The sequence below is a fragment of the Pleurodeles waltl genome, chromosome 12 (assembly GCF_031143425.1).
Source record: "Pleurodeles waltl isolate 20211129_DDA chromosome 12, aPleWal1.hap1.20221129, whole genome shotgun sequence".
Taxonomy (NCBI): Eukaryota; Metazoa; Chordata; class Amphibia; order Caudata; family Salamandridae; genus Pleurodeles; species Pleurodeles waltl.
Window position 1 is genome coordinate 88,297,932 of NC_090451.1, and position 27,776 is coordinate 88,325,707.

The window sequence follows — 27,776 nt, forward strand, 5'->3', positions numbered from 1 at the left end:
AAAAATCCACAGGACCTAGACACATCTGAAAACTAAACATCTGGGTAAGTCCAGGGTGGTGTGCTTCACATGCACCCCTGCACCATTTTCTTATCCACAATGCCCTGCAAACCTCCAACTTTGCTGGAAATCACACATTTTTTCCATATTTTTGATGGAACCTTTCGAAATCTGCAGGAATCCACAAAATTCCTCCTACCCAGAATTGTCTCATCTATACCGATAAAAATTCTGCCGCACTTGTCAGCCTAAAAATGTTTTTTTTCAAACTGCCCTTTGTGACGCGCTTTGGTTCCCCCTGAATTTCGACATGTTTTTGGTTCTTCCCTGTCACAGGCACTTGGCCCACCTACACAAGTGAGATATCATTTTTACCAGGAGACTGAGGGGAACATTGGGTGGTAGGAACTTTCTCCCGGTGCAGTGATCTCACACAGAAATGTGGGAAACATTTGATTTTTTAGCTAAATTTGAGGTTTGCTGAGGATTCTGGATAAGAAAACATTGGGGGATCCACGCAAGTCACACCTCACTGGATTTCCTCAGGTGTCTAGTTTTCAGAAATGTTTGGGTTTGGTAGGTTTCCCTTTATGGCTACTGAGCCCAGGACCAAAAACGCAGGCCCACCCGCAAAAACAGGTAGTTTAGTATTTCATCATTTTGATGTGTCCACATAGTGTTTTGGGGCATTTCCTCTCGCGGGTACGAGGGATACCCACACAAGTGAGGTGCCATTTTTATCGGGAGACTTGGGGGGGAACGCTGGGTGGAAGGAAATCTGTGGCTCCTCTCAGATTCCAGAACTTTCTGTCACCGAAATGTGAGGAAAAAGTGTTTTTTGGGGCAAATTTTGAGGTTTGCAAAGGATTCTGGGTAACAGAACCTGGTGAGAGGCACACAAGTCACCCCATCCTGGATTCCCCTAGGTGTCTAGTTTTCAGAAATGCGCAGGATTGGTAGGTTTCCCTAGGTGTCGGCTGAGTTAGAGGCCAAAATCCACAGCGTTGCACTTTGCAAAAAACAGCTCTGTTTTCTTTGGGAAAATGTGATGTCTCCACATTGGGTTTTGGGGCATTTCCTGTCACGGGCGCTAGGCCTACCCACACAAGTGAGGTACCATTTTTATCAGGAGACTTGGGGAAAAGCTGGGTGGAAGGAAATTTGTGGCTCCTCTCACATTCCAGAACTTTCTGTCACCGAAATGTGAGTAAAAAAAAGTGTTTTTTTGACCAAATGTTGCGGTTTGTAAAGGATTCTGGGTAACAGAACCTGGTGAGAGCCCCACAAATCACCCCATCTTGGATTCCCCTAGGTGTCTAGTTTTTAAAAATGCACAGGTTTGGTAGGTTTCCTTAGGTGCCGGCTGAGCTAGAGGCCAAAATCCACAGCTAGGCACTTTTCAAAAAACAGCTCTGTTTTCTTTGGGAAAATGTGATGTGTCCACGTTGTTTTTTTTGGGGCATTTCCTGTTGCGGGAGCTAGGCCTACCCACACAAGTGAGGTACCATTGTTATCAGGAGACTTGGGGAACACTGGGTGGAAGAACATTTGTGGCTTTTCTCAGATTCCAGAACTTTCTATCACCGAAATGTGAGGAAAAAGTGTTTTTTTAGCCATATTTTGAGGTTTGCAAAGGATTCTGGGTAACAGAACCTAGTAAGAGTCCCACAAGAGCCCCCATCCTGGATTTCCTTAGGTGTCTAGTTTTAAAAAATGCCCAGGTTTGGTAGGTTTCCTTAGGTGCCGGCTGAGCTAGAGGCCAAAATCTACAGGTAGGCACTTTGCAAAAAACACGTCAGATTTCAATGTAAGAATGTGTTGTGTCCATGTCGCGTTTCCTGTCGCGAGCATTAGGCCTACCCACACAAGTGAGGTACCATTTTTATTGGGAGACTTCGGGGAAAACAGAATAGCAAAACAAGTGTTATTGCCCCTTGTCTTTCTCTACTTTTTTTCCTTCCAAATGTAAGACAGTGTGTAAAAAAGACGTCTATTTGAGACATGCCCTGTAATTCACATGCTAGTATGGGCACCCCGTAATTCAGAGATATACAAATAACCACTGCTTCTCAACACCTTATCTTGTGCTCATTTTGGAAATACAAAGGTTTTCTTGATACCTATTTTTCACTCTGTATATTTCAGCAAATGAATTGCTGTATACCCGGTACAGAATGAAAACCCATTGCAAGGTGCAGCTCATTTATTGGCTCTGGGTAGCTAGGGTTCTTGATGGACCTACAAGCCCTGTATATCCCCGCAACCAGAAGAGCCCAGCAGACATAACAGTATATTGCTTTAAAAAATCTGACATCGCAGGAAAGAGTTACAGAGTAAAACGTGGAGAAAAATGGCTGTTTCTTCACCTCAATTTCAATATTTTTTATTTCAGCTGTTATTTTCTGCAGGAAAATCTTGTAGGATTTACACATATTACCCCTTGCTGAATTCAGAATTTTGTCTACTTTTCAGAAATGTTTAGTTTTCTGGGATCCAGCATTGAATTCACACCCATATCTGTCACTAACTGGAAGGAGGCTGAAAGCACAAAAAATTGTAAAAATGGGTATGTCCCAGTAAAATGCCAAAATGGTGTTGAAAAATTGGGTTTTCTGATTCAAGTCTGCCTGTTCCTGGAAGCTGGGAAGATGGTGATTTTAGCACCGCAAACCCTTTGTTGATGCAATTTTCAGGGGAAAAAAAACACAAGCCTTTTTCTGCAGCCCTTTTTCCCCCTTTTTTTTTTTTTTTTTTTTTTAAACTAAATTTTCGCTGTAGTTTGGCAAATTTCTTGGTCTCCTTCAGGGGAACCCACAAACTCTGGGTACCTCTAGAATCCCTAGGATGTTGGAAAAAAAGGACGTAAATTTGTCATGGATATCTTATGTGGACAAAAAGTTATGAGGGCCTAAGTGCAAACTGCCCCAAATAGCCAAAAAATGGCCTGGCAGCTAAGGGGTTAATAAAAAGAAAGATCACGGATCCAAGAAATATCCACAAATTTTCTGCAGAATTACTTGTCGGATGGATCCTCGTACCCATGAGCAGGTAAGATTTATGTTGTCTTACTGGCACATTCTTTAGGTGTGCGTTTTATAATATTTAACGCGAAGTCACTCAGTTTCGTTCCAAACCTTCAAGGCTCACTTTCGGGTGAACAGCTGTCAAAAAACCTACCTCCATCGCCACAGGCACGACTCAGCCACGAAACGCACCAACCGGCTCTGCTCTCACTTTAACCAATCAGGAAGCTGCTTTTACTCGCCCGATGCCTGTACACTTCCTGGTTGGAAAAGCAGGAAGCAAGAGTCAGACTTTGAGGGGAGGACCAGAAGAAGGGGTACAGGAGGAGGGCGTGCGAGGGAACTACTATTAGGGCAGCAGGATTGCAAGATTTGTGGGACAGCCGCAATGTCGCGGCTTGCAGACACAAACTGAGCAGGGACAGCGACATTAAGAGAAGAAAATGAGAAGGAGGGTGACTGCAGCCCCAAAAGGATGCCCTTCGTGGTACAGGGACAGTTGCTAGAAGCTGCTGAGCATAGGAACTGGAGTCAGGGGCGAAACTCCCTCGTAAAAAAGACCTTACAGATTTATTGAGTTATTTTTTTACATATAAATATAGCCCATATGTTATGTCCAGACTTGAAATTAGTATTGTTGTTGTCTTTAAAGTTTCCTAGTTGTGGCTAGAACAGAAAGATCGTCTTTTGAAGATTAAATGTAACCCACTTAATGCCTTTATAACGCAGCAATTGTTTATACATCTACTCGAGTGACTTTTTACTTTTGATAACCGAGATTTGCTAAGAGCAAATTGATAATACCGCATATATATCAAATTTTACGTTTTAAATGAAAAACGCATGCTGGATCTGTTTTTACAGTCCCAGGTTCCTCTGCCTTCTCAGATAGAACCTAGGTAGGATTTAGAGTGTTGTGAGGAACCTCCGAGCAATGTCCATACTCTCGCCGCTGCAGATCAAGGAGGCCAATGCTCATCTAGTGGCGCTACACCGGCGGGTGGCTGAACTGGAGCAGCGCCTTGGAACCACCGAAGAGACTGTGAGGGAGCAGGCAGAGAGCCTGATCCGGAAGGATGAACAATTCCGCACAACAATCCGGGAGATCACAGAAGGGAAAGACAGGTATGGTAAGGGTAGATAACGAGTCTGCTATAAATCTGGGCATCTGAAATCCACTTCATATGTGAATGTGGTGTTGGAAACCCAAACTTAAATTCATTCTTCTCTCGTTTTTGTCTTCAAGCAAACTTCTGATCTTTTTCCACGTGTGGTGCGAGAATAGTGAGTCTTGAGATTTTCACTTTCCTGAAGGCTATTAGGTTTGGTTAATTGCAGTGTTCTTTCCAGAATGAGCCGTCACCGAGAAGCACCAAGGTTTTTTTAAAGACTAGTATGAGTATTGGTGCATCTTTGAGCTGGAGGTGTCAGTTGTTTATTTTGCGGAGTAGTTATATGGATGGCTTTGAGTGTCATTGAGGGGCATTCGTATTAAACCTTACTTTTATACTTTATGATTTCCTGGTAACCTTTATTACCACCTTACCTCAGGTCAAGGTTCATAATGTTTAAGAACTAGCAGAACTCTAGCATTAAGAATAATAAACAAGCATTGGCAAAGCCAATAGGTTTCGCCTTAGTTTTTTCTTTTGCATTCTATCTTACTAACTGGATAACTAATATTAGAAAAAGGTTATAAAAATGTTTGTTTTAAATTTGAAAAACTGTTAATAGTTAATAGATGTATGTTGAACTAATATCCCAGGGTTCCAAACTTGTAATTTGTATCTTATTTATTATGCATTGCACTAGAGTATAGTAATGTGTAGTTAGTGAAGTGCCACTGCACCTGCTGCACCATTCATATCATGCCCCTTTTAACTGCCAGGTAACTGCAATTGTGACTGCCTGTTTAGTAGTAAAACATTGCAATATTTGGTGTTTAGAGGGGTTGACAACTTTTGGCTCTGGTGCCACTGCACTTGCTGCACCATTCAAATCATGACCCTAGTGCCTGCAAGATAACCGCACATGTGACTGCCTGTTAGTAGTAAAATATTGCAATTTTTAGTGCTTATAGGAATTCTCACAACGTTTGACTCCAGTACCACAGCACCTGCTGCACCATTCAAATCATGACCCTACGGCCTACTTTGTAACTGCACTTGTGACTGTGGGTTTAGTAGTAAAATGTAGGAATAATCTGTGTTTAGAAGGGTTCTGACACCTTGTGGCCCTGGTGCTACTGCACCTGCAGCACCATTCAAATCATGACCCCAATGCCTGCAGGATAACTGCACTTGTGACTGCCTGTTAATTAGTCAATGAGAGCATAACAATTTGAAATAAAACGTTGCCCAATTATACAAATTTGTTTTCTTTTTCATTGGCAAAGCCAATAGGTTTCGCCTATGTGAATTCTACTGACTTTGTCAGTGTTTTTTTTTTTAACATATTGCAGAGCAATTGAGCGGCTGTGCAATATAACTTAAAGTTAAAAAAGTGCCTTGATACAGACAATAGGCAAAACCTACTGGCTTTGCCAATGCTTAAAAAAAAAATATCCACTAGACAAAATTGATCCCTCTTCAGCAGGAACATCTGTGATTTGCTGCGATTAGAAATCACAATCTGCATTTCCCGCTATTTAGAACATAACTATAATGGGGCTGTAGGACATCTTCTGGGGGCTTCTGAGTGATGGCCTAGCGGAAGAGCACAGTTGTTTAATGAAGGGGCACCATACTTGTTTTAGAATTCACTTTTGTATTTAGTTCATAGGGAATAACGCATCATATAATGTTTTGATTTGTTTTTCTTTTTGCTTGATGCATTCAAGATAGTATAAACTGTACATCTAGTGTGCATTATGGACTAAATGCGTAACCATGAAATAATTTAAAAAGCCACACCCTCTGCCTAACCCCTTCTCACCCCCTTTCTCGACCATAAAGTTTGGGGGGGGCGCGGAGAGCTTGACTTCAAATCATTTTGCGTGGTGGGGGTGCTTGGCACAGAAAAGCTTTCCGATTTAGCTTTTAAAAACTATAAGCATTCTCTGGAAAGCAAAGCAACAAGTCATACACCGTTGTATGTTTACAGTACAGATGATGTTACCTGCAATATTTTTATTGCCCGAATTTAAAACATAACATTCTTCTCAGCCTAGCAACGTTCACACATTTACTTCAAACATGTTGTTTTTTATGCAGGGAGCTTCTAGTTTGTTTGGAGTGTTTACTACTTTTACAGTCACAAATACACTTAGTTTTTCAACTTTTTTTTTTTATATATTTGGGGAGAGTTATCGGCATGTGCGGGTGCCCTCTTTCCTGAAAGATTAGTTATGATGATACAAGAATGACAGAGTAAATCATTTTATTTTGTGTTAAGCATCGATTAATACAAATGTGGACCTGTACACCACGCTCACAGCGAGGAGTAATGTATCATTATGACTGAAATCAAGGGACACATTATTTGTGAAGGGCCCCAAAATGGGAAGTGCACTGCACCAGGCTAAAGAGCATCTGTGGCAAGCATGGGCCTGCAGCAGCCTGAGAAACGATCTTGTACGGAAAGGGATTGTCAGACGGACTGAGTGTGTTAAATGTAATTGTGTTCCCCGAGTCCACCTAGTGCCTACAATGGGCTCAGTCTCAGAGGGCACCCTGATAAGGCATCCGGCTTTAACATGGCGCTGGAGGGCACACCAGTGTCGGGCATTGCCCACAGAACGAACCCCACCCTCATTTGAGAGTTTCCTCACGTTAATCGGCGCACCGGTCTATCGGACCTGGTGTTCATGGGCTTCAGAGGGGGAGGGGGATTTATTCATGCAGTCTGTTGCATCAGGGCCGTCTTCCAAACCTGCACACCGATAGAACATAAGGTGTAGCCAAATCTCATATAGAGTGTGGGCATGTAATGATAAAAAATAGTACCTCAGAAGAACGTGGCTAGTGGAAGGACACTGGTTGCCAGCCACTGATCGCCAACCGGAAAGGGCACTTGGTCCAAATGCCAGGGAACAGCCGAAGCCGAGGAACAAAGAGAGGAAGTGCAGCCAGATGATGTTAGCAGCTGCTGCTGACCAATAAGAAGCAAACCAAGCAGTTGCAATGCAATAGGTCTCGCATTAGCAAGAGTTAGAGCTGTTGGCGTTGTAACTGACAAAGACAATCTCCCCTTTGCGACCTTATAAGTATTTAACCATGCGGCACCTTAAAACTTTATCAGGAATAAACTGTGTTTGTGCATTCCTTTATACACTTGGCAGTAGACTGCAATGGTCAGAACATCTCTTAGAGGGCACCGCAATAAAAATTGCATTTGGAAGTAACATGGTCACGTAATTATATAGTCAGCCCCTAGAGGGCATAACCACATGAAAAAAGAATGGCAGAGAGCACTACAGTGTAACTATATATTCAGTCTGTAGTGGGCATAGTGCATTACACATTAAAAAGCTTAGCGGGCCTGCTAGAATATTATTACAAACATGGGCCTTAGAACACAAATTACTCTCAGGTACAAAAAAACTGTTCCAGCTATAAGTGAGCTTAAAAAGACATTAAATGGTGGGAGAGGTTATGATTTTGCCCCCTCCCAACTTAGTGCGACCCAGAAGATAGCATGGACTGAAAGAGCACATTGTGCTGAATGTTCTGGTGGTGGTCCTGTTAGCCTACAACTGCCACAGACTGAGTTATGGGCAAAAGTGTCTTGTAAAAGGAATGGCATGCAAAGCATTATGGGGCAAGTTTCTCAAGTGCAGTGAATATTGTAGTATCTGCTGTCCTGCTGTGCAGGGAGAGCCACGTTGAGGATTTAATAACTTCCGGTTGATTTCACACTACGTGAAGCCACAAAATAAAATGAACAAAAGCACACAAAACACAACTACATGGATGTTCTGATTATGTAAAGTAATGAACAAATGAACGGCAAATGCAGAAAACAAACCACGTGTGTGAACACGAGTGCTTAGTACCACTTGGCACTGACAGCGCTTCAGATGTTCTGCACAGTAAGGGAAATAGGGGCAACGGAAGTACAACGTCAGCAGATTGCTAGCAATGGGATCACTATGCACACTGGAAGCTTTGGACATTGAGCAGCACACACTAAAAGCTTTGAGGCGGCTGCCAACATTTAAATACCCCGGGCCCTGGAGGATCTGGCAACGCTGGCAGAAATTGTGGAGCACGGGACACTTACAGTTCAAACACGCAGTTTGGGTGCTTGCTGTAGGTAAAAGGAGCACTCTGGTTGCAAAGAGTAAAGGGCGCATGCAGCGTACCTTAAGTTTACTTTACGTCACATGATAGAAAAAGAGAACGAACTGTCTGCCTCCAAAACTCACCAATCACCCATGACATGTACTTCGTCTTTTACACCTCAAATTCCACAGAAGGGAGAGTAAGGTGAAGGCACAAGGGAGCCAGAATTTAGCAGGAGGTAGCGCTAGGCAGCCAGGCCCCATCTCCTAGCGTTTGTTATTGCTAGGCAACCAAGGCGGTAATTGTGAAGTGCAGCTGGAGGAGGGAAAAGGAAGGCTGGCAAGCGATGGGAACCATGTAACGTAAGCATGCAGCGCCCCATTGCCTGGCGACTGGTCATCTGTTTGTGGTTTGAGAGGAGCAGAACAGAAGCACCCTTGGTTCAGCACTGTGGAGCCGTCCCCAAGTCCAGCATTAAACCTGTGCTTGAATTTATAAGGTACATTCACAGGATGCAAACCTTTGGGGAAGAGGAATGCCCCGCAAAGCATTATCGGGCTAATTTCCAGCGAATACTGTAGTATCAGCTCTACCCCTGTGCTGGGAGAGCTGCGTTGAGGATTTAATACCTTCTGGTTGATTTCACACTACTTAAAGCTACAGGAAAAATGAACAAAAACACACACAGATAAGACATAACTACAAGCTTTTTCTGATTGTGTAAAGTAATTAACAAGAAAGGACAAATGCAGAAAACGAACCACGCGTGTAAACACAAGTGCTGACTCACAAACACATACATCAGAACACGAGCAGAGGCAAGATCCAATTTAAAAAAAAGAGTTCCTCCAAACAGTAAAAAAAAAAAAATCAAGGCGTACTTGGCCGGTGCTCCTCAGCCAAGAATAGAAGTGAGGTATCGGTTGTGGGAACCAGTTAGGAGGCAGCAAAGAAGAGCGGCACTGCTGCCAACCTATGGTAAGCAGCAGGTGGGATCAAAGTCCTTTTACTGAATACATCAGGTCTTGCATACAGCAAATGCGTGTTGCCTGGAGTGTGACCTGGGAAGTCTACCGGTGGTAAGTGATGGGAAGGATGTGGGCCGGCTGTAAGCCCTTTAAACATTTTTTTTAATTCTAATACAAAAGGTTTCACCACAGCGCAAGCACTCTGCAGGCGAAACCTAAAAATGAGTGAGTGGTAATTTAATAAACGAACACACAAATAATTTAAATATTTACAACTGTAATTCATAAGAAATGTAATTATTAAGTAATGAAAAACAAAATATTGAGCCTACTCGCTGCTTGTTTTATATCTGCACTCGATACTCCAATGCAAGATGGGCGACATGTTTACACACAGATTTCAATGTAAATTGACTTGCATTCAGTTCATTTTTTCCACGTACAAACACTAAGAAGTAACCAATCAACCAAAACCACGCTCCACATGACGGCAAAAGCAGAACAGAATTCAGAACAGAAGAGTAGGAAGTGACATGGTAGCCAACAAAAAGCGATGTTGGAGCAACGTTTGGATGAACAAACGGGAAGTTTAGGTGAGTAAGGGGTGAAGTAGGGGCAGGTTCTGAGTCCCTTTAAGGAATTTTTGTTTTTTAGTGACATAAGACTTTGCAAGCACAGCGCAAGCTCTGTGCAGGCAAAACCTAAAAAGACGCAAGGGTAACAGGGAGCTTTTAGTGAAAAAGTGGTAATTACAATAGTTGGTTTGCTTTATTAAAACTGGACATCATCTCATTCTATTTAAAAAGCTTAGTGTTTTGAACTTTGCTTATTCAAAAATTGTGGTTACACACAGGTTAGTGCGATGGAGATGTGTATATGGTATTATGGTACAGAAGGTGTGAATACGCCTTTTTGTCTAGATCAGTAAATGGCGCACAAGCAACAGAAATGTCAGTTCCTTTTTAAAAATAATGCATAAAGTTATTGTATTTGTGTTTGGGATAATGACGTTCCCTACGTTTGGGCGCCACTGAAGGATGACTACATATTTTTGATTTGTGCATAGGTTGCCTTCCGCGGAGGCAGTCATATCTCCTTAGGTGGTGGCAGTGCTTAATTTGTAAATGAAATAGTGACAGTTCTCAACCTCTGCATTAAACACACGACTGGTGCAATAAAAATGTGCACACCCAGAATTCTAAAGTTGTGTACGCCTAAATCCACGTCATTCATCTTTAATTCACTAACGGACACCCCATTTGCCTTTTTCTCACTTCTGCAGGTTCCTGGTTTTCTTCCTCTGTGTCGCTTTTTATGTCTTTACTTTCCCCTGCCTTTCCTCTTTTATTTTTTATTTTTCCATCTCTTGGTCTTAGAAAAAGTCTAATGCAGATAAATAAGTGCCGGTCTCCAAATATAAGTGCCTTTGCTCCCCACCGGCTGAAATTAAGCAGTGGGTGGTGGTGACACTATGAGGCCTGAATTTCCTTAGTGAGGTATTTAGGGGTGTCCTCATGTAAAGCATTATAGATGACGAATCCAAGTGCGAGCATATTTCTGGTTTAGTTCGAGGACCTATGAATGGATGAGTTCTGTTCAGACTTCTTGAATCTCAGGACCAGTCTGGCAAGAGCCTGGAATTTATGTGGGGAGCCAGGTGGATTTCGTGAATTCTCACTAACAGAGAGTTGTCCTATTCTATTCTTGACAAAACCAGGTCCTGGATGACTTTTTGAAGTCCGAGGATAGTAGCAGGAGTTTGATCCCATGTGGCACTCTCATTTTGAATTATGTACACTTGGTTATAGTGTTAAGTTGTAGATTCAGGTTCTTGTCCATTATGAAGCCAGGGGATTGCACTGAATCTACAATGTTTGGGTTGATTTCAATAACTGACCTCTCATTGAGACATTTTTATTTATCAATTCTTTTTATTTGCATTTATTAGGAAATATAAACATTTCTTAAGGTGATGTTGCCTCCAGTATCTCCATCCCTCTAAGGTAGAACAGTTCCATACGAAGTACAAGTAATAATCTGCGACAAGTGACAATATAACTCTATAAACATAAATGGTTGTTTGTGATTCTTTCTCTCTCCCCTTAAATGTGTGTACCCTCTTTATGGTTTCTAGTTATCCTAAGCCTTGCTATGCTTTGAGGGCATCCTCATGCCTCATAAGTCGGCTTCTCAAGTGTACAGGCAGTGTTCATGCTGGCCTTCCATCCACCAGTCGGTGGTGAATCGGGTGCTATCCATTTCTGAACAATTTCTCCTTTCCATATGACCCACTGCCGTCTGATTAAGAGTGACATCTCTGTCTTCCACTGTGTAAAGGGGTGCCGTTTTGGGAGATACATTTAGAGGGCGACCCAGGATCGTTTATATGGTGTCCTGCACAGCCTGCCAAAAAGGCTGAAAAAGTTTACATGACCAAACCGTTTGCTGGAAGTCTCCCATCTCAGATTTACATCTGAGGCAGGTGGGTCAAATCTAATCTGCATGAGTCATAGTTGTAGAAGGGGGAGATAAATTGTTTTGATGTAAATATTTAAACTGAATAAGGCAATATAGATGGATCTAGCTGCCTGTTTTGGTGCATCGGTGTGAAGGTACAGTCTTCTTCTCGAGCAGGGTATGTCAGGAAGAATAGGATCTCTGAAGTGTCATTTTGTATAGCCTGAAGTCTGATCTGATATGAGAACCTCTCTTATGTTTGCATTGATCTTGAGTGCCACATTCAGTATGGGAGAACCACAATATGCCGCCATGGGCTTTCATTTTATCCAGAGAGAAAATGCAGTGATGTTAATTTAGATGCAAAATGTGTACATCAGTATGGTTGGTTGACAGCACAGAGTGATTTCGTTGATAGCACAAAGGGTGCAAAATCACTCAGATGAAATATCAGCAAGATAGTGGAAAACATCTGATAGAGACTGCTAGCTGGATATTTCTTACCTTAGGACAGTCTCCAGGTGTCAGGTTGGATCTATAAACTTTTTTCTGAGCAGTCACTGGCAACACACCGGCAGGTGGCGTTGTTCGGCTCCACATGGCAATGTGTGCTGTGACTATAGACACCACACCAGAACACTGACCTCAATTCCTCATTTTCCATGCCATCAGCGTAGATCTGTTTCAAGCTTCCCTCAGTCATCTTTTGACTGGATTTTTTTATTAATTGTCAAACACTTTCAACCATTGTGACTTTTTACATAATTTGTAGACTATGTTCGCTAAAACACCTATTGGTTTTAAGCCTTGTGGTGCCTGTCACAGGCAAATGTCTGTGACAGACCGCTGCCTGGTCTGCCTTTGGTGCTTCGAGCTGGACCACGACTCCAGGGTCTGCCCGGATTGCAAGATCATGCATCTGAAGGCAATTCATGAGAGATCCATGAAGCTCCTGGCAGCTCGTCATTAGACTCAGCACCACTGCTAGTCCAGGTTGCAAGAAAGGTCCCTGGACTGCTCTTGAAGTCACTTGCGATGGTCAACGTCATGATCCCAGACTCCCTCTGGTAAGTGCCACAAAAAGAAGGCGAAGCATTCTTAAACTTGTCCGCACTGGTCCAAGTAATTGGACGAGGCACAGTAAAGACGCCACAAATTAAGGCCCCGCTCCCACGTCGTTCACGTGGAGCCTGAGTCTGGGTCTGCCCTGCACTTTCCAGAATTTCTCAGAGTGACTCCCCCTCACTAAAGGAATTATATTAGGCCATACACCTAATTTTGGGCGGTGGGACCGCTCTAGCACAGCTTTGGGCCCCATGGGTCCAAAAGTGACGCCGACTGGACTTCTGCCGGCAGGTTCGCCCTCTGCGTCAGTCGTGCTTTCAGGATTTGTTCCTGAATCCGGACTGGCCCGTCATATCTCCACAACCGCCAACAAGGTTTGTTACGGTGGTGCCAATCCCAGCATAATTTCTAGTTCTGATATGGAGCCTGACTGGTAACATTTGACATCAGCATCAATCGGACCGAGTCAGTCTGAGTCAGGGACAGAGCCTTATTTCCCAGAAAAGCCCTGTGAGGATTATGAATGGATCAGAGAATCCCTATAGTTATTCCGGCCCCTTAGAAGAGACCATGTCCGAGGACAACTTGGGAGGAATTTGATATGAGGATCTGGCTGATGCCAGTGAGCTGGATACCTCACCTGACACTGGCCTCACTCTCCTCCTACAGTGACTATGGAGGAAGTGTCCTCCTTTGCAATACGAGTGCATAGAGCGGCTGAGGTCCTGGACCTTATGCTGCCTACAATGTACGTTGAAACAAACGTCTTGACAGAGGTGCTCCAACCAGGGATATCCCCCTCAAAACCCATACTCCCATTTAATGAAACCCTCACTGATGTCCTGCTTGGGGCCCGGGCGAAGCCCTGCACAAGCACTCCTGTGCACAGGGTCATCTGCCCGCACTCAGGGACCCAGCATTCCTCACCCAGCAGCTAACCCCTGAGAGTATGGGGCTCCAGGCCTCTATGTCCAAAGTTAACCTTGGCACACCACCAGATAGAGGCTGGACACCTTTGGAAAGGTTTTTTTTATTTCCTTCCACCGCCCTTGCCCTGCCATATACTGTGTAGAATTTGGTTGCACAAGTGCTGCCAATGGTCTCGGACGAGGCCCGTGCCATAGTCTTCCACACAGTTGCTGATGGTAGTGACAAAATGAAGTTCACCATATCCTGCAAACTGGATACAACTGACTCACTAAACAGAGTGATTGCATCATCGCTGGCACCCAGATGTTATGCCTGGTTGAGGTCAACTGGCTTTTCAGGGGATGCCCAGGCATCCTTAATGGACATGCCCTTCTATGGCACTCCCCATTTTGGAGTCAAGGCGGATGCTTGAGCTTTTTAAGGATAGCAGGGTCACCGTTAGGTCTTTAGGGATCACCTTATCCGCTCGGTAGCCACAATCTGCCTATTGCTCCTTCCATGCCTACCATCCGCGTCCTTTCACCCCCAGCCACCACGGCCACCTGGCTCCTCAGACCTTTCATGGCCACAGAAGTGGCTCCTACAGATCTCATGGGAACCAATGCCAGAGGTCTACCCAGTCTGCCATTTCCTGCCAGCAGCCGCAGCCTCAAAACTGCTTTAATATGTCCTCACACCATATTGGACAGCCGGTTGGTGGAAGGATTTTGCACCACCTGCCCCAGTAGCAAACAGTAAGTTTGGACAAGTGGGTGCTTCAGATTGTCCAACTGGCTTCTGGCCGAGCTCGCCCTAGCCAGCTGTCACCCCCCTTCAAAATACCGCAGACCTCCTGCATTCGCGGGGGTTCTCCATCAACATGGCAAAGTCAGACCTGACTCCTTCTTAGACACTCCTTTTCATTTGAGCCATTCTGGACACAGTGCAGTTCCAATGTTTCGACCTCTATTGTGGTTTTCAGTGAGACTGACTGAGGATGCTGGGCCTTGTGGCCTCCTGCATCCTGCTGGTGAAGCATGCTTGTTGGCATATGTGGGCTCTACAGAGGGGCCTGAAGACCAAGTGGATTCGGCATCAAGCAAATCTTTCCAACCTGGTTCAGATATCAGAAGGAACTGCAAAAAACCTGCAGTGGTGTCTAATGAACTATGATTGGCTCAACCTCCTCTTTCCTACTCAGAACTCACACGGTCACAGATGCATCACCACTGGGTTGGGAACAGCCATCTGGGACATTTGGAGATCAGAGGACTCTAGTCTCCAGCAGAGTCTCAGCTTCACATCAACCTGTTGGAGTTGAGAGTGCTAAGCTTGGCAGTGAAAGCCTTTCTTCATCCATCAAAGAGGTGTTCACTGACTACACCACCGCCATGTGGTACTGCAACGTCAAGTCGCTGACATTGCAAGGAAGCTGTGGGCCTCTGGATGTGGTTGGCACGTTCAGGTCATATTCCTGATCGTGTAGCACCAAGTGGGATGCCTCGCAGATCACAAATGGCATCTTCATCCAGGGGTAGTGCAAGGTGTCTTCACAGATTGAGAACAACCTTGGTTAGAGCTAATTGACACTGCTGAGAATGTGCAATGTCAGCAGTTCTGCACACTGGAGTTTCCAAGGCAACTCTCGCTCACAGACATGTTCAGTCGTGAGTGGAATGCATATCTTCTGTATGCCTTCCCACCGACACCACTCCTGCCACTGGTTCTCAAGAAGATCAGGAACAACCAGACCCAAATCTAGTTGCTCTAGATTTCCTGAGCATGAGAATTGGTACTTCGATCAGGCTGCCCCTTCGGAAGGGTCACCTGCCGCAGCAACAGGGCAAACCTGCACACTCTCCACCAGCATGTATGGAGATTGATTGGCGACAGCTGACAGTCTTCTATCTGCCTCCTAAAGTATGTGACATCATCTTAGTGGCCAGGCATCCCTCCATCAAGATGCCTGCTGATGTGACAAATTTGTGGCTTGGTGTTCTCCCAAATCCATTGATCCTCTGTCTGCACCCTTATCTGAAGTTCTTTTGCCTGCATTGTCCTTCGCCCACCAAGGCCTTGTTTTGGGCACAGTTAAAGGGTACCTTTTAGCCATTTGGGACTTCTTGTGGTTAACAGACCAACCCTCCCTGTTCATATCACCCATTGTGACTCATATCCTGTCAGCTTTAGAACATATTTTTTCCCACACCTTTATACCTTAAATTAGGTCTTATGTTCCTGATGCGCTCACCTTTGGAGCCCGTGCACGGCTGCACTCTTATTGCTCACCATTAAAAGTCCTTCTTGTGCCTATTACATATGCCCTGGAGAGTATGCAAGCTGCAAGCACTCTCACAACCCTCTGAAAAATAGTCATGAAACTGAGGTCAGTGCGCTGGGGTGGTGCCTATACAAGCACAGTGGTTGTCACTCTCAGCGCGGACAACACCATGCGGAGCCGAACAACGTCACAAATGGCGTGCAAGGGGACTGCTCAGAAAAAGTTTCTGGATACAGTCTGGCACCTGGGAAATATTCTAAGGTGAGAAATCTGCAGCTAGAAGGAGTCTCTATCAGATCAGGCGTTACCAAAGTTAAGTACCTTGCCCTAATTTCGAATTGCCAATAAAATTCTGTAACTTGTGTTTCTGTAAGGTTTGAAATTCCAGAATGTACAGAAATGTTTTCACCCTGAGCAATTTCCCTCAGGTAATTTCAGAAAGTTATACCAACAGAAATCTACTGGTGTAAGATACCTTCTACATACAGATACATGCAGAGTTCTGTGGTTACGTACTGAATTCCAAATGTTATGCCAGTTTTGTGAGTGAAAAATCAGAATAAGAGTTATACATCACACCTGGGAAATTACTCAACCTATGGTACGGGTATTTTCTGGTTGTGGTAAATATCACATCACTCGCCAGTTTACTGAGAATTGGAACAAAAGAAGAAACATTCACATTTATGTGAAAAAAATCCATTTTAGTTTCACAATCACGAATAGGTGCAAAGAAAGCAGGTATGTAGTACCACATTTAGAAGCAAAATCATAGTTCTGCTAAAAATCTCATTTAAGTGCAAAAACTCAATTTTTGCCAAATCTACAGGAGAAGCAAAAACACCATTTAGATATACAACCACAATGGGTGCAAAACTACATTTGTTGCAGTGATTAGTACATAGAGAAAGTAGGATACCATATTAGATGTATAAAGTGTGCTTCAGTATGATGTCACACTTAATTGTAAGCACACTGAGTTGGAATATCACCTTTGGTGCAGCATCATCATAACACTGGAAAACGTTCAGGTGCAGAAATCCCATTTCTATGCAAAATCACATTTGAGTGACAAATACATTAAGGTGCAGCATCAGCAGAAGTGTAGAAACACATTTAGGAGCCAAACTCCTCACCTTCTTCCTCAAAAAGAACAAAAGTTGAAAATACCTTTTAATAGCACGCATCCCATTTAGTAGTAGAATAATATTTAGGGGCATAATCTCTTCCAAGTGCAAATCACTTTTACATGCAAAATCACCCTTTGCAAAGACAGCAAGCAGGAATTTTGTAACATTTCGGAGCAAATTAACTTTTAAGTACCCAACCACATTTAGGTACATAACCACCATTGGTGCCATTACTGAATTCTGGAAATTGATACAGCAAAAACATACACATAGGTGCAAAATAATCTTTATTGCAACATTAACAGGAGTGTTAATACAGTTGTAGGACCAAAAATCACCACTATGTGCAAAAACACTTTTAGGGTAAATTCACTTCTGTTCTAACATCAGCAAGAATGTGGAAACACATTTTAGGTGTAAAATCACACTTGGGTATAAAGCCAACCTAAGTGCAACATATCTGAGAATGCTCAGACACTTAGAGCCTGATTAAGATTTCAGTGGCATTGCCACTGAGATCGCCAGTATGCCAGGGGTGAGGCTGCTGTCAAGGAGGCCTCACCTCTGTCGTATTATTATGATGTTTCCACCAGTCAGCCCAGTGAAAACAGTGTGATTGCATTGGCCTCGGCTCCCTTAGAAATGGACGTGGGCATTGCAGGGGCCCTTCCTGTGGCCCCCAGCACTGCCTTTCCGTCAGCCTTTCCATGGTGGTACAACCGCCATAGAAAGGCTAGTGGAAAGGGAAGTCGTGATCAGCATGGCGTTGCCAAGATGGCTGAGCATGAGTCTGACCACCGCTAACCCGTCAGGATCCATGATCCCGGCGGAGGCCACCTGGCGTTCTGATTGCCAGGAGTGCAGCAGTCCAACCACCACCGGCCTGTTTGACAGTCTGTGGACTGCCAAACTCGTAATGAGGCCCTTAAATCAAAAAGACAGAAGGCCTAAAAAAAAAAATCACATTTTAGGTGCAAAATCATTAGAATGTTGGTTTGCACGGAGGTGCAAAAGCAGTCCATACAGAAAGAATACATAGAAGCAAGATACTAGGTTTAAAAGGTGTGCATCTACTGAATATCACTTTTTGGTACAGAAATAGGATGCAAAATCACACATGACAGCATGAATTTGGGTGTGGGCAGTATATGGGAGCATAACCCCATCCATGTGCCTATTCACATTTAAGTGTCACTTTTACGAGCAAAATCTCATGTGGATGCACAATCATATTAAGGAGAAAAATCCCATGGGTATAACATCGACATCCTGACACATTTATGAGCACAAATCATATTCAGAAGGAAAACCACAGAACACCATTTGGAGGTGCTTATTTATTTTGAGTGGTAATGTATTTTATTCTAAGATGTTCAAAAGCTCATTGCTATAAAGTTGCCACAGAATTGCCAACACCTTTTGCTAAAAACTTGGTAACACGTATTTCAAGATAGATATTTATGTCCCTTCATTGGGGCTATATAATCAATAACATCAAAAATTCAAAGCTTTTTATGTAACTTTCTCTATAAATAAACAAAATACAGAAAAATAAAAAGGAATTACCATACGGCCAATTTTGAAAAAGTGGCAAGTTGAATTTCAAAACCTTTTGTCTTAAAATGAGTTTCTGTTTTTGCTCTCATCTGTTCTACTACTGCATTACCAACATAGTTAAAAATTACTATGTCAGTTATGTCCTTTTAGATGTTGGGATACATATATATTATTTTAAATGTGAAGATTGATTTATACTTCATCTATTTTTCGTTCATGTTACTTATTTCAATAGAAGTATTTTTTTTTTTCTTCCTTAACAAACTTTTACATATATAGTTTATGATCATGTCTAATTAGTTTATTTAGGACAGTGGTTCTTAACCTGTGGTCCGAGGACTCATGTGGGTCTGTGAGCCTGCTCAAGCTTCTGCAACAGTTTTACAAAATTAAATAATATTACAATTAATATATGAAACGTAATTAAGTATATACAAATAAAGAAACAAAATTGAAACGTTTTCTGTATTTGACTGAATTAAACAAAATATTTCACTGTGTGATTATTTGTGTGGTGTATACTTGTTTATTTATGTGTACTGTTTGAGATTCAAAATCATAAACATGTCTTAGAGCGGGGAGCCCTGTCTTTCATTAATATCTCAGTGGTGGTCCCTCCGATACCGGTAACGATTTAGTGGGGGTTCTCAAAACTCAAAAGATTGAAGCTGCTGGTTTAGGATACTGAAATTACTTACAAAAAGATAGATACACAATCCGCCGTTAAAAAAAATAGTTCCTAAAAATGATGTTTAATACATGTTGACAAAATGTCTTTTTATGGCAAAATTCAATGATAACTTTCACATTTTGTATTCTGTTTTAATTGTGTAACTATATTGTATTTAGAAGACTTGTGTTCAGCTCGGCTACTAGAAAGCAAGCTGCATGTTGACTTTTGTGTTTGAAATACCTTTACGTTATTTTAAGCTATAGTTTTCCCACAGCCATAATGCATCTTATCCTATTAGCAACAAGTCTGACCCCCTGAACACCACAACCACCGTGCATAAAACCTCCACAATTAGCACATGCTTCTCAACGTGAGTTATCTGGAGTAAATCCTGACACATATATAATTTCTTAACTTTAATGGGGTTTCAACAAATGGAAACAGTGATGGGACCTGCATCCTAGGTATGATGGGGCTAAGATCAGGCATCATTACAAAGATGATTTTGAGAATCCATGTGCCAACTATGAATATTTGATATCCTGAAACTGAGAACCCTATTTGGAAACCTGTCCTCACAGTCTTGTTTCTAAGACAGAAGTAGAAAACATTTTAAAAATAAAACAAACGTTTGTACAAATAACCAGCAGCCTAATTTTCAGGGATGGCTTTTGTTTTTGCAGTTGGGGATTTGTAAAGAGCGGTGACTCCCAAAGATTCGTAGAATCCAAAAAATATATAGCTTGGAATGTGTGCAATTACAGGTCTGGGCAGGATTGTTGTCCTCTAAAGAGTGTGCACAGAACTGTTTAGTCTAGAACAGTGGATCCCAACCTTTTGGCTTCTGAGGACCCCCACTTTATCAATACTGGAACCCGGGGACCCCCACTGAATCATTACAGGAATCCAGGGACTCCCTCACTGAGTCATTACTGAAAGCTGGGGACCTAATCTGTTAATATTATTTAATTTTCTAAGCAGTCGCGGACCCCCTGAGGAGGCTTTGCGGACCCCCAGGGGTCCCCGGACCACAGGTTGGGAACCACTGGTCTAGAAGCTTTTTTTTAAAAATCATTTATACTTCAGCACTTGTACAGGACACAAACACGTGATAAACGTGACTTTCTTACTTTTTCTCAGTACAATAGGAATGTAGTCACAACAACTCCACTGATATACTATTGGGAGAAGAAGGCAGAATAGATGATCATTTCTAATCTGATTAGTTAGCCATTACATAGAAATACGGGAAACCAATTTCAAAGCTGCTCAGCAGGTTGTACTAGTCCGCAACCAACTAGAATAATCCACTTTATGTGCAGAATCATTAAATTATTTGGCCACAGTTTTGTGGTTGGTTCCCATAATCAAAGAAAAAAGGTGCACATTCTGTTTGAGATTCATTTTAAGGGGAGTCCCTTGATGTACTAGTCTTTCATTTCACAATCCCTTTCCAGATAGGCTTGAGTGCACCCTATGCGTATTATCCCTTCTTTCCATACTTCCTTTCTGCTGTGGATCAGGGCCAGAGGGATATCATCCGACTCTTCTAGGTGATTTGGTTTTGATATCTGCTTACTGTACGCCCAGGCAAATTTCCAGTGCCAGATCAGAATCTCCTTTCTGATGTCAAACTGTAAACATTTCCATGACACTGCTGCTTTTTGCACTGGCTGATTTGGGTCACTCAGTGTCTTTCAAAACCCGCTCTGTTCATACTCATGCCTGCCATGTGGGCCAAAACCTTACCGCTGGCTCTGTCTCAAAAGCCTCAGAATATGAATCTGTACTCTTCGTTTGCAGGAGCTGATCATCTTGTGACCGGGTGTATGCGTCTTCAGCGTAACTGTCCCTTTAATTAAAAGACAGTGAATAGCGAATTCATACCTTGAGAAAACATCCCCTTTCTGTAGACGGTTTAAAGGAAATGTAACCTTACTCCTAATGGGACTATTGGTGAAACTTCATCTATTCTGTTTTCCTTAAATTTATATTGCGTATGTCTGCATCCACTCTAGAACTCTTGGCTAAATATTAACCATCTCTCTTCCTACTGCTCCAAGCAAAGTGTCATTGACTGTGATCTCGTATTGGCATCCTATGATGTTCACTCCCTTCCTATAGTCTCTACTCATAAGCTTAGCATCTGTTAGATCCTCTCTGTAAACATATCAACTCATTTTATTACAGTAACTGACTAAACCTCGGCAAGTCAGCCAGACAGGTCTATATTCTAGCAGGAAAGTAGTAAAAGTGAGTTGGCATGGATTCTTGTAGCATAATTGTGAGGGAACACTGATGTGCATGATTGAAATGATGTTTAAAGTGTTTGACATCTCTTTTAGAGAGGAGTGAATTCATGGAGGATTCTTTTGGAGGGCAAAGAATTGATAGTCAAATGTGCAGTACTGCTTTCATCTCAAGTGTTCAGGGTTTCCTTTGGAGGGCACTCGATTCATAGATGTGATGAGCAAAGTACTACTTTCGTTAAAGTGTTCACGGGCTCTTTAAATGAAGGGATGCAGATTAATGGTTGTGGACCCATGACTTGCACAGAATGTTTGCTTCAGGTAAGTAACTTTTTAATTCCTTTTTACAGCATGGTGATCTAAGTGGAAGCCCATGTGAGGTGGGGTAAAGGAAACCATGAAAGTAGTAATGACCAATTGACAGCTGCTTAATTCTGCATTTTCTTTCTATTTAAAGGGAAATTGCTAACCTTCAAGAAAGGTTCCTTCGATCAGAGGAGACCGCGCAGAAGCTCCTGGGAGTGATCAAGGAGAAGGATGATGTTATTTCTCAGCTGACACACCGCAGCCAACTGCTGAGCAAGATCTGCCAGAGCCGGCCCCTCCTGGACAGCCTGTTGCTATACATGGCAGAGGGCGAGCGGTTGGGAGCCTTTCCAGGATCTGACCTGAGCTCTGAATCACCTGTGATCTTTAGAGTACCCCAAAGCAACGGGGTGCTCATTAGCAATGATCATTTTTCCCTCTGTGAAAACGATAGTGAGGACCAGGAACTGGAAAAGACATTATTTGGCACTACTGTCTGAATTAGGATGTGCCTGAGGGTGGGAATTACTTTTTATACAAGCTTTGCTCCAATGTGTTTAGTTGTATCTGTTCCGTTGTATGAAACTTCAAGAACTGTGGGTTCTCTGACGGGTAGACCTCTCTGTCCTTCCACATCTTATCAAAGTATATCATACTTTCACCATCTGGTATTTGGAATAGAAGACTATGGAATGGTTGCTACACACAATTCTTTCTTTTCAGGCTTTGTGACTTTCCACACTACTTTAGCTGGCTGTATTTCACTTTGTTGAAATGTCAGTGGTTCTGACAGAACGAAAAGCAGACATCTTTAAGGGTGTAAATGTACCTTACTTTATCCAGGATCTATTCTGTGCATGCTCAACGTGTCTTTGTAAAAGATCTTCTTACTACATGACGCCATGACCTTTCTATTGTCTGCTTTGTTGCCAAAGTCCCATTAACTGTTTCTTATTATAGGGATGTTTACTAGCGTCAAGGGTGGTGGGATGTTTGCTGAATTTGTAAGCAGAATCAACTGTCTATTTTTTCTAGCACTTTTTACAACACTTTTTGGGGCATGCAGCTTGGACCTTTACAATATGCAACTTGCACACTTACATTCCCTGATAACATTTAAACCAGTCCCCAAAGTGAAGAGTTCAACAGTACATTAAGAAGACTAGAATAAAATTACTATTAATTATCCACATGTCCTGTCACTAAATGCTGTGATAGGTTTACGTGCAGGTTGATGGGTTGGCATTGCACTTCCTGCTACCCCTTTACTAATGCCTTATTTAATAAGCTGGAGAAGCCATAGTGACCTAGTAGAGCTAATCTGCCTGCATGGTGAAGCATCTCAGAGGGCATCATCAATAGTTTGGGAACATCACACATGCAACTCCAACAGCAAATTCTTCAGATTTGGTCATTCCCTTATTGTACTGTTTGTTGGCGTGTCCCCAGTGAAAGTGCCAAGCCTCCACTATGAGTCAGTTCACTTCCTTTCCCATTTTATGTGAGAACAGCATATTTACACTAAGACATACTCCATCTTTGAACCAACCATGCACTATAAACAGGCAAAAGTTGGAAAGCCTCAGAGGTATAGATTATGTCTCAAATTTGTGTTCAGAAAGTTAATACATAGCAACTGTTCAGCGTATATGGATTACAGACTGCCAGCGATAACACATTTATTCTTGTGTTTTTGTTTCTAAAAAGAATGGTGGGAGCAATCCAACAACAGTTTTCCTCCTGCGTTTACAGACTTGGTTAAGGAAAAGTAGGAAAAGGGTGTGTTGCTGTTTTCATCATGACAATATTAACATCTCTATTTCACCACTGGTCTCTAGTTCCTGTGCACCCGGAGGTGGGTCAAATTATCGTAGAAACCATACCTACCTGACAATGCTGGATTCTTCTGTTGTACCGCAACTGGACACTGCCATTACGTAGAAGCTGTGATTATCTGCTGGCCTGCAGGACTAACATTCTACAGAATGCAAACAAATTGAGGAAACTCACAAATATAGTTATTTAATTCTGTTCTGTTGGCAAAATAAGAAGGCACTAAGGGCATTAGACCGCCAGACTCACGGTGGCGGTCGGACCGTCCTGGTTGTGGCGGTCCAAATGCCACATTAAGAGGTTGGCGGGCAGATCAACCAGCCCACTCCCATTCCCGCCAGGATCTCCGATCCCAACAGGATGACGCCCTGCTGATTACAATCTTGTTCTCCACCAGCCTTTTCATGGCAGTTCAAACATCATGAAAAGGCTGGCAGAGGACCCTAGGGAGCCCCAACACTGCCCTTGCCAAGAGCATGGGCAGTGCAGGGGCCCCCATTGCCCAGCACCCTCGAAATGCACACTGTCTACTGTGCAGACAGTGCGCCTTTTGAGAATGCTGGTGTCCCTTGCCTGCGGCAGCACTGCCGCCAGCTCTATTATGAGCCGGCGGAATTGCTGCTGCACCTTTCCCACTGGGCTGATGGGTGGGAACTTGGGGCCATATGTACGAAAGTTTTTTCCCATAGACACAGAATGGGTAAAATCCTTTCGTACATCTGGCCCATGGTTCCTGCCCGGCAGCCCAGTGGGAAAGTCATAATAGGGGCAGTGGAGAGACAGCCACCTCGTCTGCGGTCTCCTCACCACAGGTCTGGCGGTCAACTCGTAATCAGGCCCTATGTCTCTGTTTACAAGGGAGTTCCTTCAAGGCCTTTCAGGGTATTACAACTTTATATATAGTTATAAGTGAATACATCAAAGGCCAAAGTCTGCGCTACCTTCTGACATAAAAGGAAGAATATCTTCTGTTTTTTTTTTTTCCATTAATATGGAGAGGATTCAAATATTAGTCTCCAAGTTCAAGCTGAAGTGTTCACCTTATGCCAAAATAAAGATATTTCACTTTGCCAAGTGATCCTTATACAGCCTTGAGGCCATGCTTTTAAGTACCTGGCTAACAGTGTGTGAATTTGATGACCTGGGATAAAGTCTTGTAATTCTGTGTTATATGTTTGGAATATTTAAAAAAATTGGTTAGATTGATCTAAGAGTTGCGTTACATGGGCCACATGTCTGCATTCTTTCTAAATGTGGTCCAACAAAGACTTTGAAGGTGATGGGTGAGAGTGAACCACATGTATCTACCCTGAACATTGGGTAGACATCACCTTTAGGATGTGGCTCTACCTCTGTCATATAAGATGGCTATCTCCACATTCAGCATGATACAGCCAGAGTTCTGGACTCTCCCAAAAAGGTCATACATTGTAATTTATCATCCTGTTTAGAATGGCATAACAATCTTAATGTGCTTCATTATCCCACGTTCCTCATGTTTAATCTGTTACAATGTTTGTATACTGTTCCTATTAATAACTGATGAAGCACAGTTTACGGATCTATTTTTTACCTATTATTTTTATATGCATAATAATGTGAAAAACACAAAAGGGTGTTATGGCATTGGGGTTTCACAAATTAAATTGATGTCAGTGTACGCTGTCTGGCTAGTGTACGCCCAAGAAGCTATTTTATTGGTTGCTTCGTATTTTGAATAGATGTTTGTTTTGCAATGTAATGCTATCAAAAATCTTACTTTTAGAAGAGCTGACTGTGATATCTGTGAAAATTGTACTTAAGCGAAGCTTGCTAGGCAGGATGTCTTGGGAGATGTTGATTCAGGGACTTGTTTCTGGGTAATCCTGTTCATTCAACATTCTCCTGAGGATTAGCTATTGTATGGTGCTGTAAGCACTTGTTTATAGAGCTGAAAATAGCCAAAGTAGTAAAGGAGCCCCAACCAGCCTGAATTGGCTGTGTAGATTTTCCTGCTTTTGCTCTGCATTAACCGTCAGTGACTGTTATATGAAATGTCACTTTACAGGAAGTGTAGTACTGTTCATGTTCTCCATGGTTCTCCTTAGAAGTATGCCAAGGAATATGTATTTTTTTTTTAAACGGGGGGGGGATATGGATGGTATGTATATTTGAATCTTCCATTTCTAGGAATGTTAACATACGTTTGCTAATGAAAGTAAAGTTCTCCCTTAATTTGGCAGTTATGTTAATTTCTTAAGTATGTTATATTTTAAGATTGTTTTTTATTATACTTGTTAACAAGTAGATCTTGACTCACTGATGTCAGTGTTCTCAACAAAAGCTGGAAGGATATCCACCATTTAAAAGAAGGATGTATTTAAAAAATAAACATAGAACCCATAAACCTGCTCCAAATAGTCCTTTCAATGCAGAAGGAAAACCATATCAGAAATTGTAGAAACATTTAATTAAAATTAATTTAGAGTCACACGTATATACTTAGTAGATTGTAGCGGGTGCCAGAGTGTGGATATTTGCATCATAACTAGAAGGAATCATGCTACTCTAAAACAACAAAAGAGAGACACTCCTCATTATTACTATTGTTGCTCATGTAGTATTTATTTTTCAAAATTTAGATATCAATATATTATCATAAATGACAAAAGGATTAACAATCACAGTAACTTAAAGGTACATAAAAGTGCTCTTGTTTTTGTATGCCTCACTCCAGCATGACTCTTACAACATCGTCTGTTTGACCATCTAAAGGGCATACCACCATTCTCTGCCCCAATTCCCTTCAATTCACATTAAGACCTAGAATGTCCCCCTATTCACATTGGCAAGAAGGCCTAGGTACATGTGTATGGCTGCTGCTAAGAAGCAGTGGTAAGGCCAGCAGATCATGGTACCACCACATAGATCTCAAAGGTTTATAAGTTGGGGTTGGGCTGGATTTGAAAAGATTCTTAATCCTCTACCAAAAACTTGATTATATTGCAGTGAAGTAACGGAAAAACACTCTAAGCATTGGTTTGCTGACATAGATATTGAATTACTTACTATACATTGAAGCATTGTTCTTGTTATTTTTTTAACCTGTCTGGCAAGCGGTGTAAATATAGATATACTGATGTTAGGATGTTTTCAGAATGGCCCCATGTTATATTGCCCGGTGTTGCTCTTGTTTTCAATTTTGTAGTTTTCAGTGGATTCATAAAAAACTTCACACATGTGAATTTATAATTGCTGTACTTTGAGTACGATTGGGCAGTGGGATTAAATATTTGTATTTTGCACCATGCAGTTAAAGGACATGTTCTTTCAAGTTAGCATGTGCAATTTTGCACTGTCTGTGCCAAAAGCAAACACTATTCTCTTTCTGAAATCATCAGATTATATGGCTGTTATGTATTTCTTGTGTCCAGGGGCCTGGTCATGTATTTGAATGTTCAGTATTTAATACAGATCACACTTAAAATATTGTTTTAAATAATAACATCTATACAAATCTATATGGTTATGGAAGGGAAGCTAAAGTTTGATTATTTGGGGTTGCAGTCATGGCAGGTTTTCAGTGTGACCAATAACTTGGGAAATGATTTCCATCTAGATTAATTAAATGTAAAGTTATCTTATAAAAGTATATAGTAACTAGGAAGGTGAGTACAAGCCTATGACACCTCAGACATCGTGGTTCAGAACGCCAGATGCAGTATCATATGAAATATTATGATTATTGTATGTGAATCAACAAAACTTAATTTCCAAACTCCGCCTAACTTGCAAACGCTTATAAAATGATTGACAACAGAAGCTGGTGCACATGCAATTCTAATATGAAGATGAATTTTCCTTTTTTATATCACAGAAATATATATATATTTGTATAGATACAAAATGCCAATATTCTAATGTTTTATATGAGATTAACATTTTAAATACCACAATTGTGTGAAAAGTATATCAGGAGGGTTCATTTTTATGTAGATGTGTAACACAATAAAAAATGTAAAATGCTGGCCATCCTTTTTGCAATACAAATTCAAAATGTTCGACTATGATTGAGAAATGTGTCTATTTTCTTCAATAAAATTTAAGTTAACATTTCAATGCAA

At 42.0% G+C, this 27,776-nt stretch overlaps 1 protein-coding gene across 1 annotated transcript; it reads left to right on the plus strand.

The window, feature by feature from the left end:
* Positions 1-3,239: 3,239 nt before the first annotated feature.
* Positions 3,240-27,776, plus strand: LOC138267931 (vimentin-type intermediate filament-associated coiled-coil protein-like). Its single transcript, XM_069217206.1, has 2 exons — positions 3,240-4,148; positions 21,992-27,776. Exons 1-2 carry the CDS (start codon positions 3,958-3,960, stop codon positions 22,338-22,340), a joined length of 540 nt encoding a protein of 179 aa, XP_069073307.1. The 5' UTR covers positions 3,240-3,957; the 3' UTR covers positions 22,341-27,776.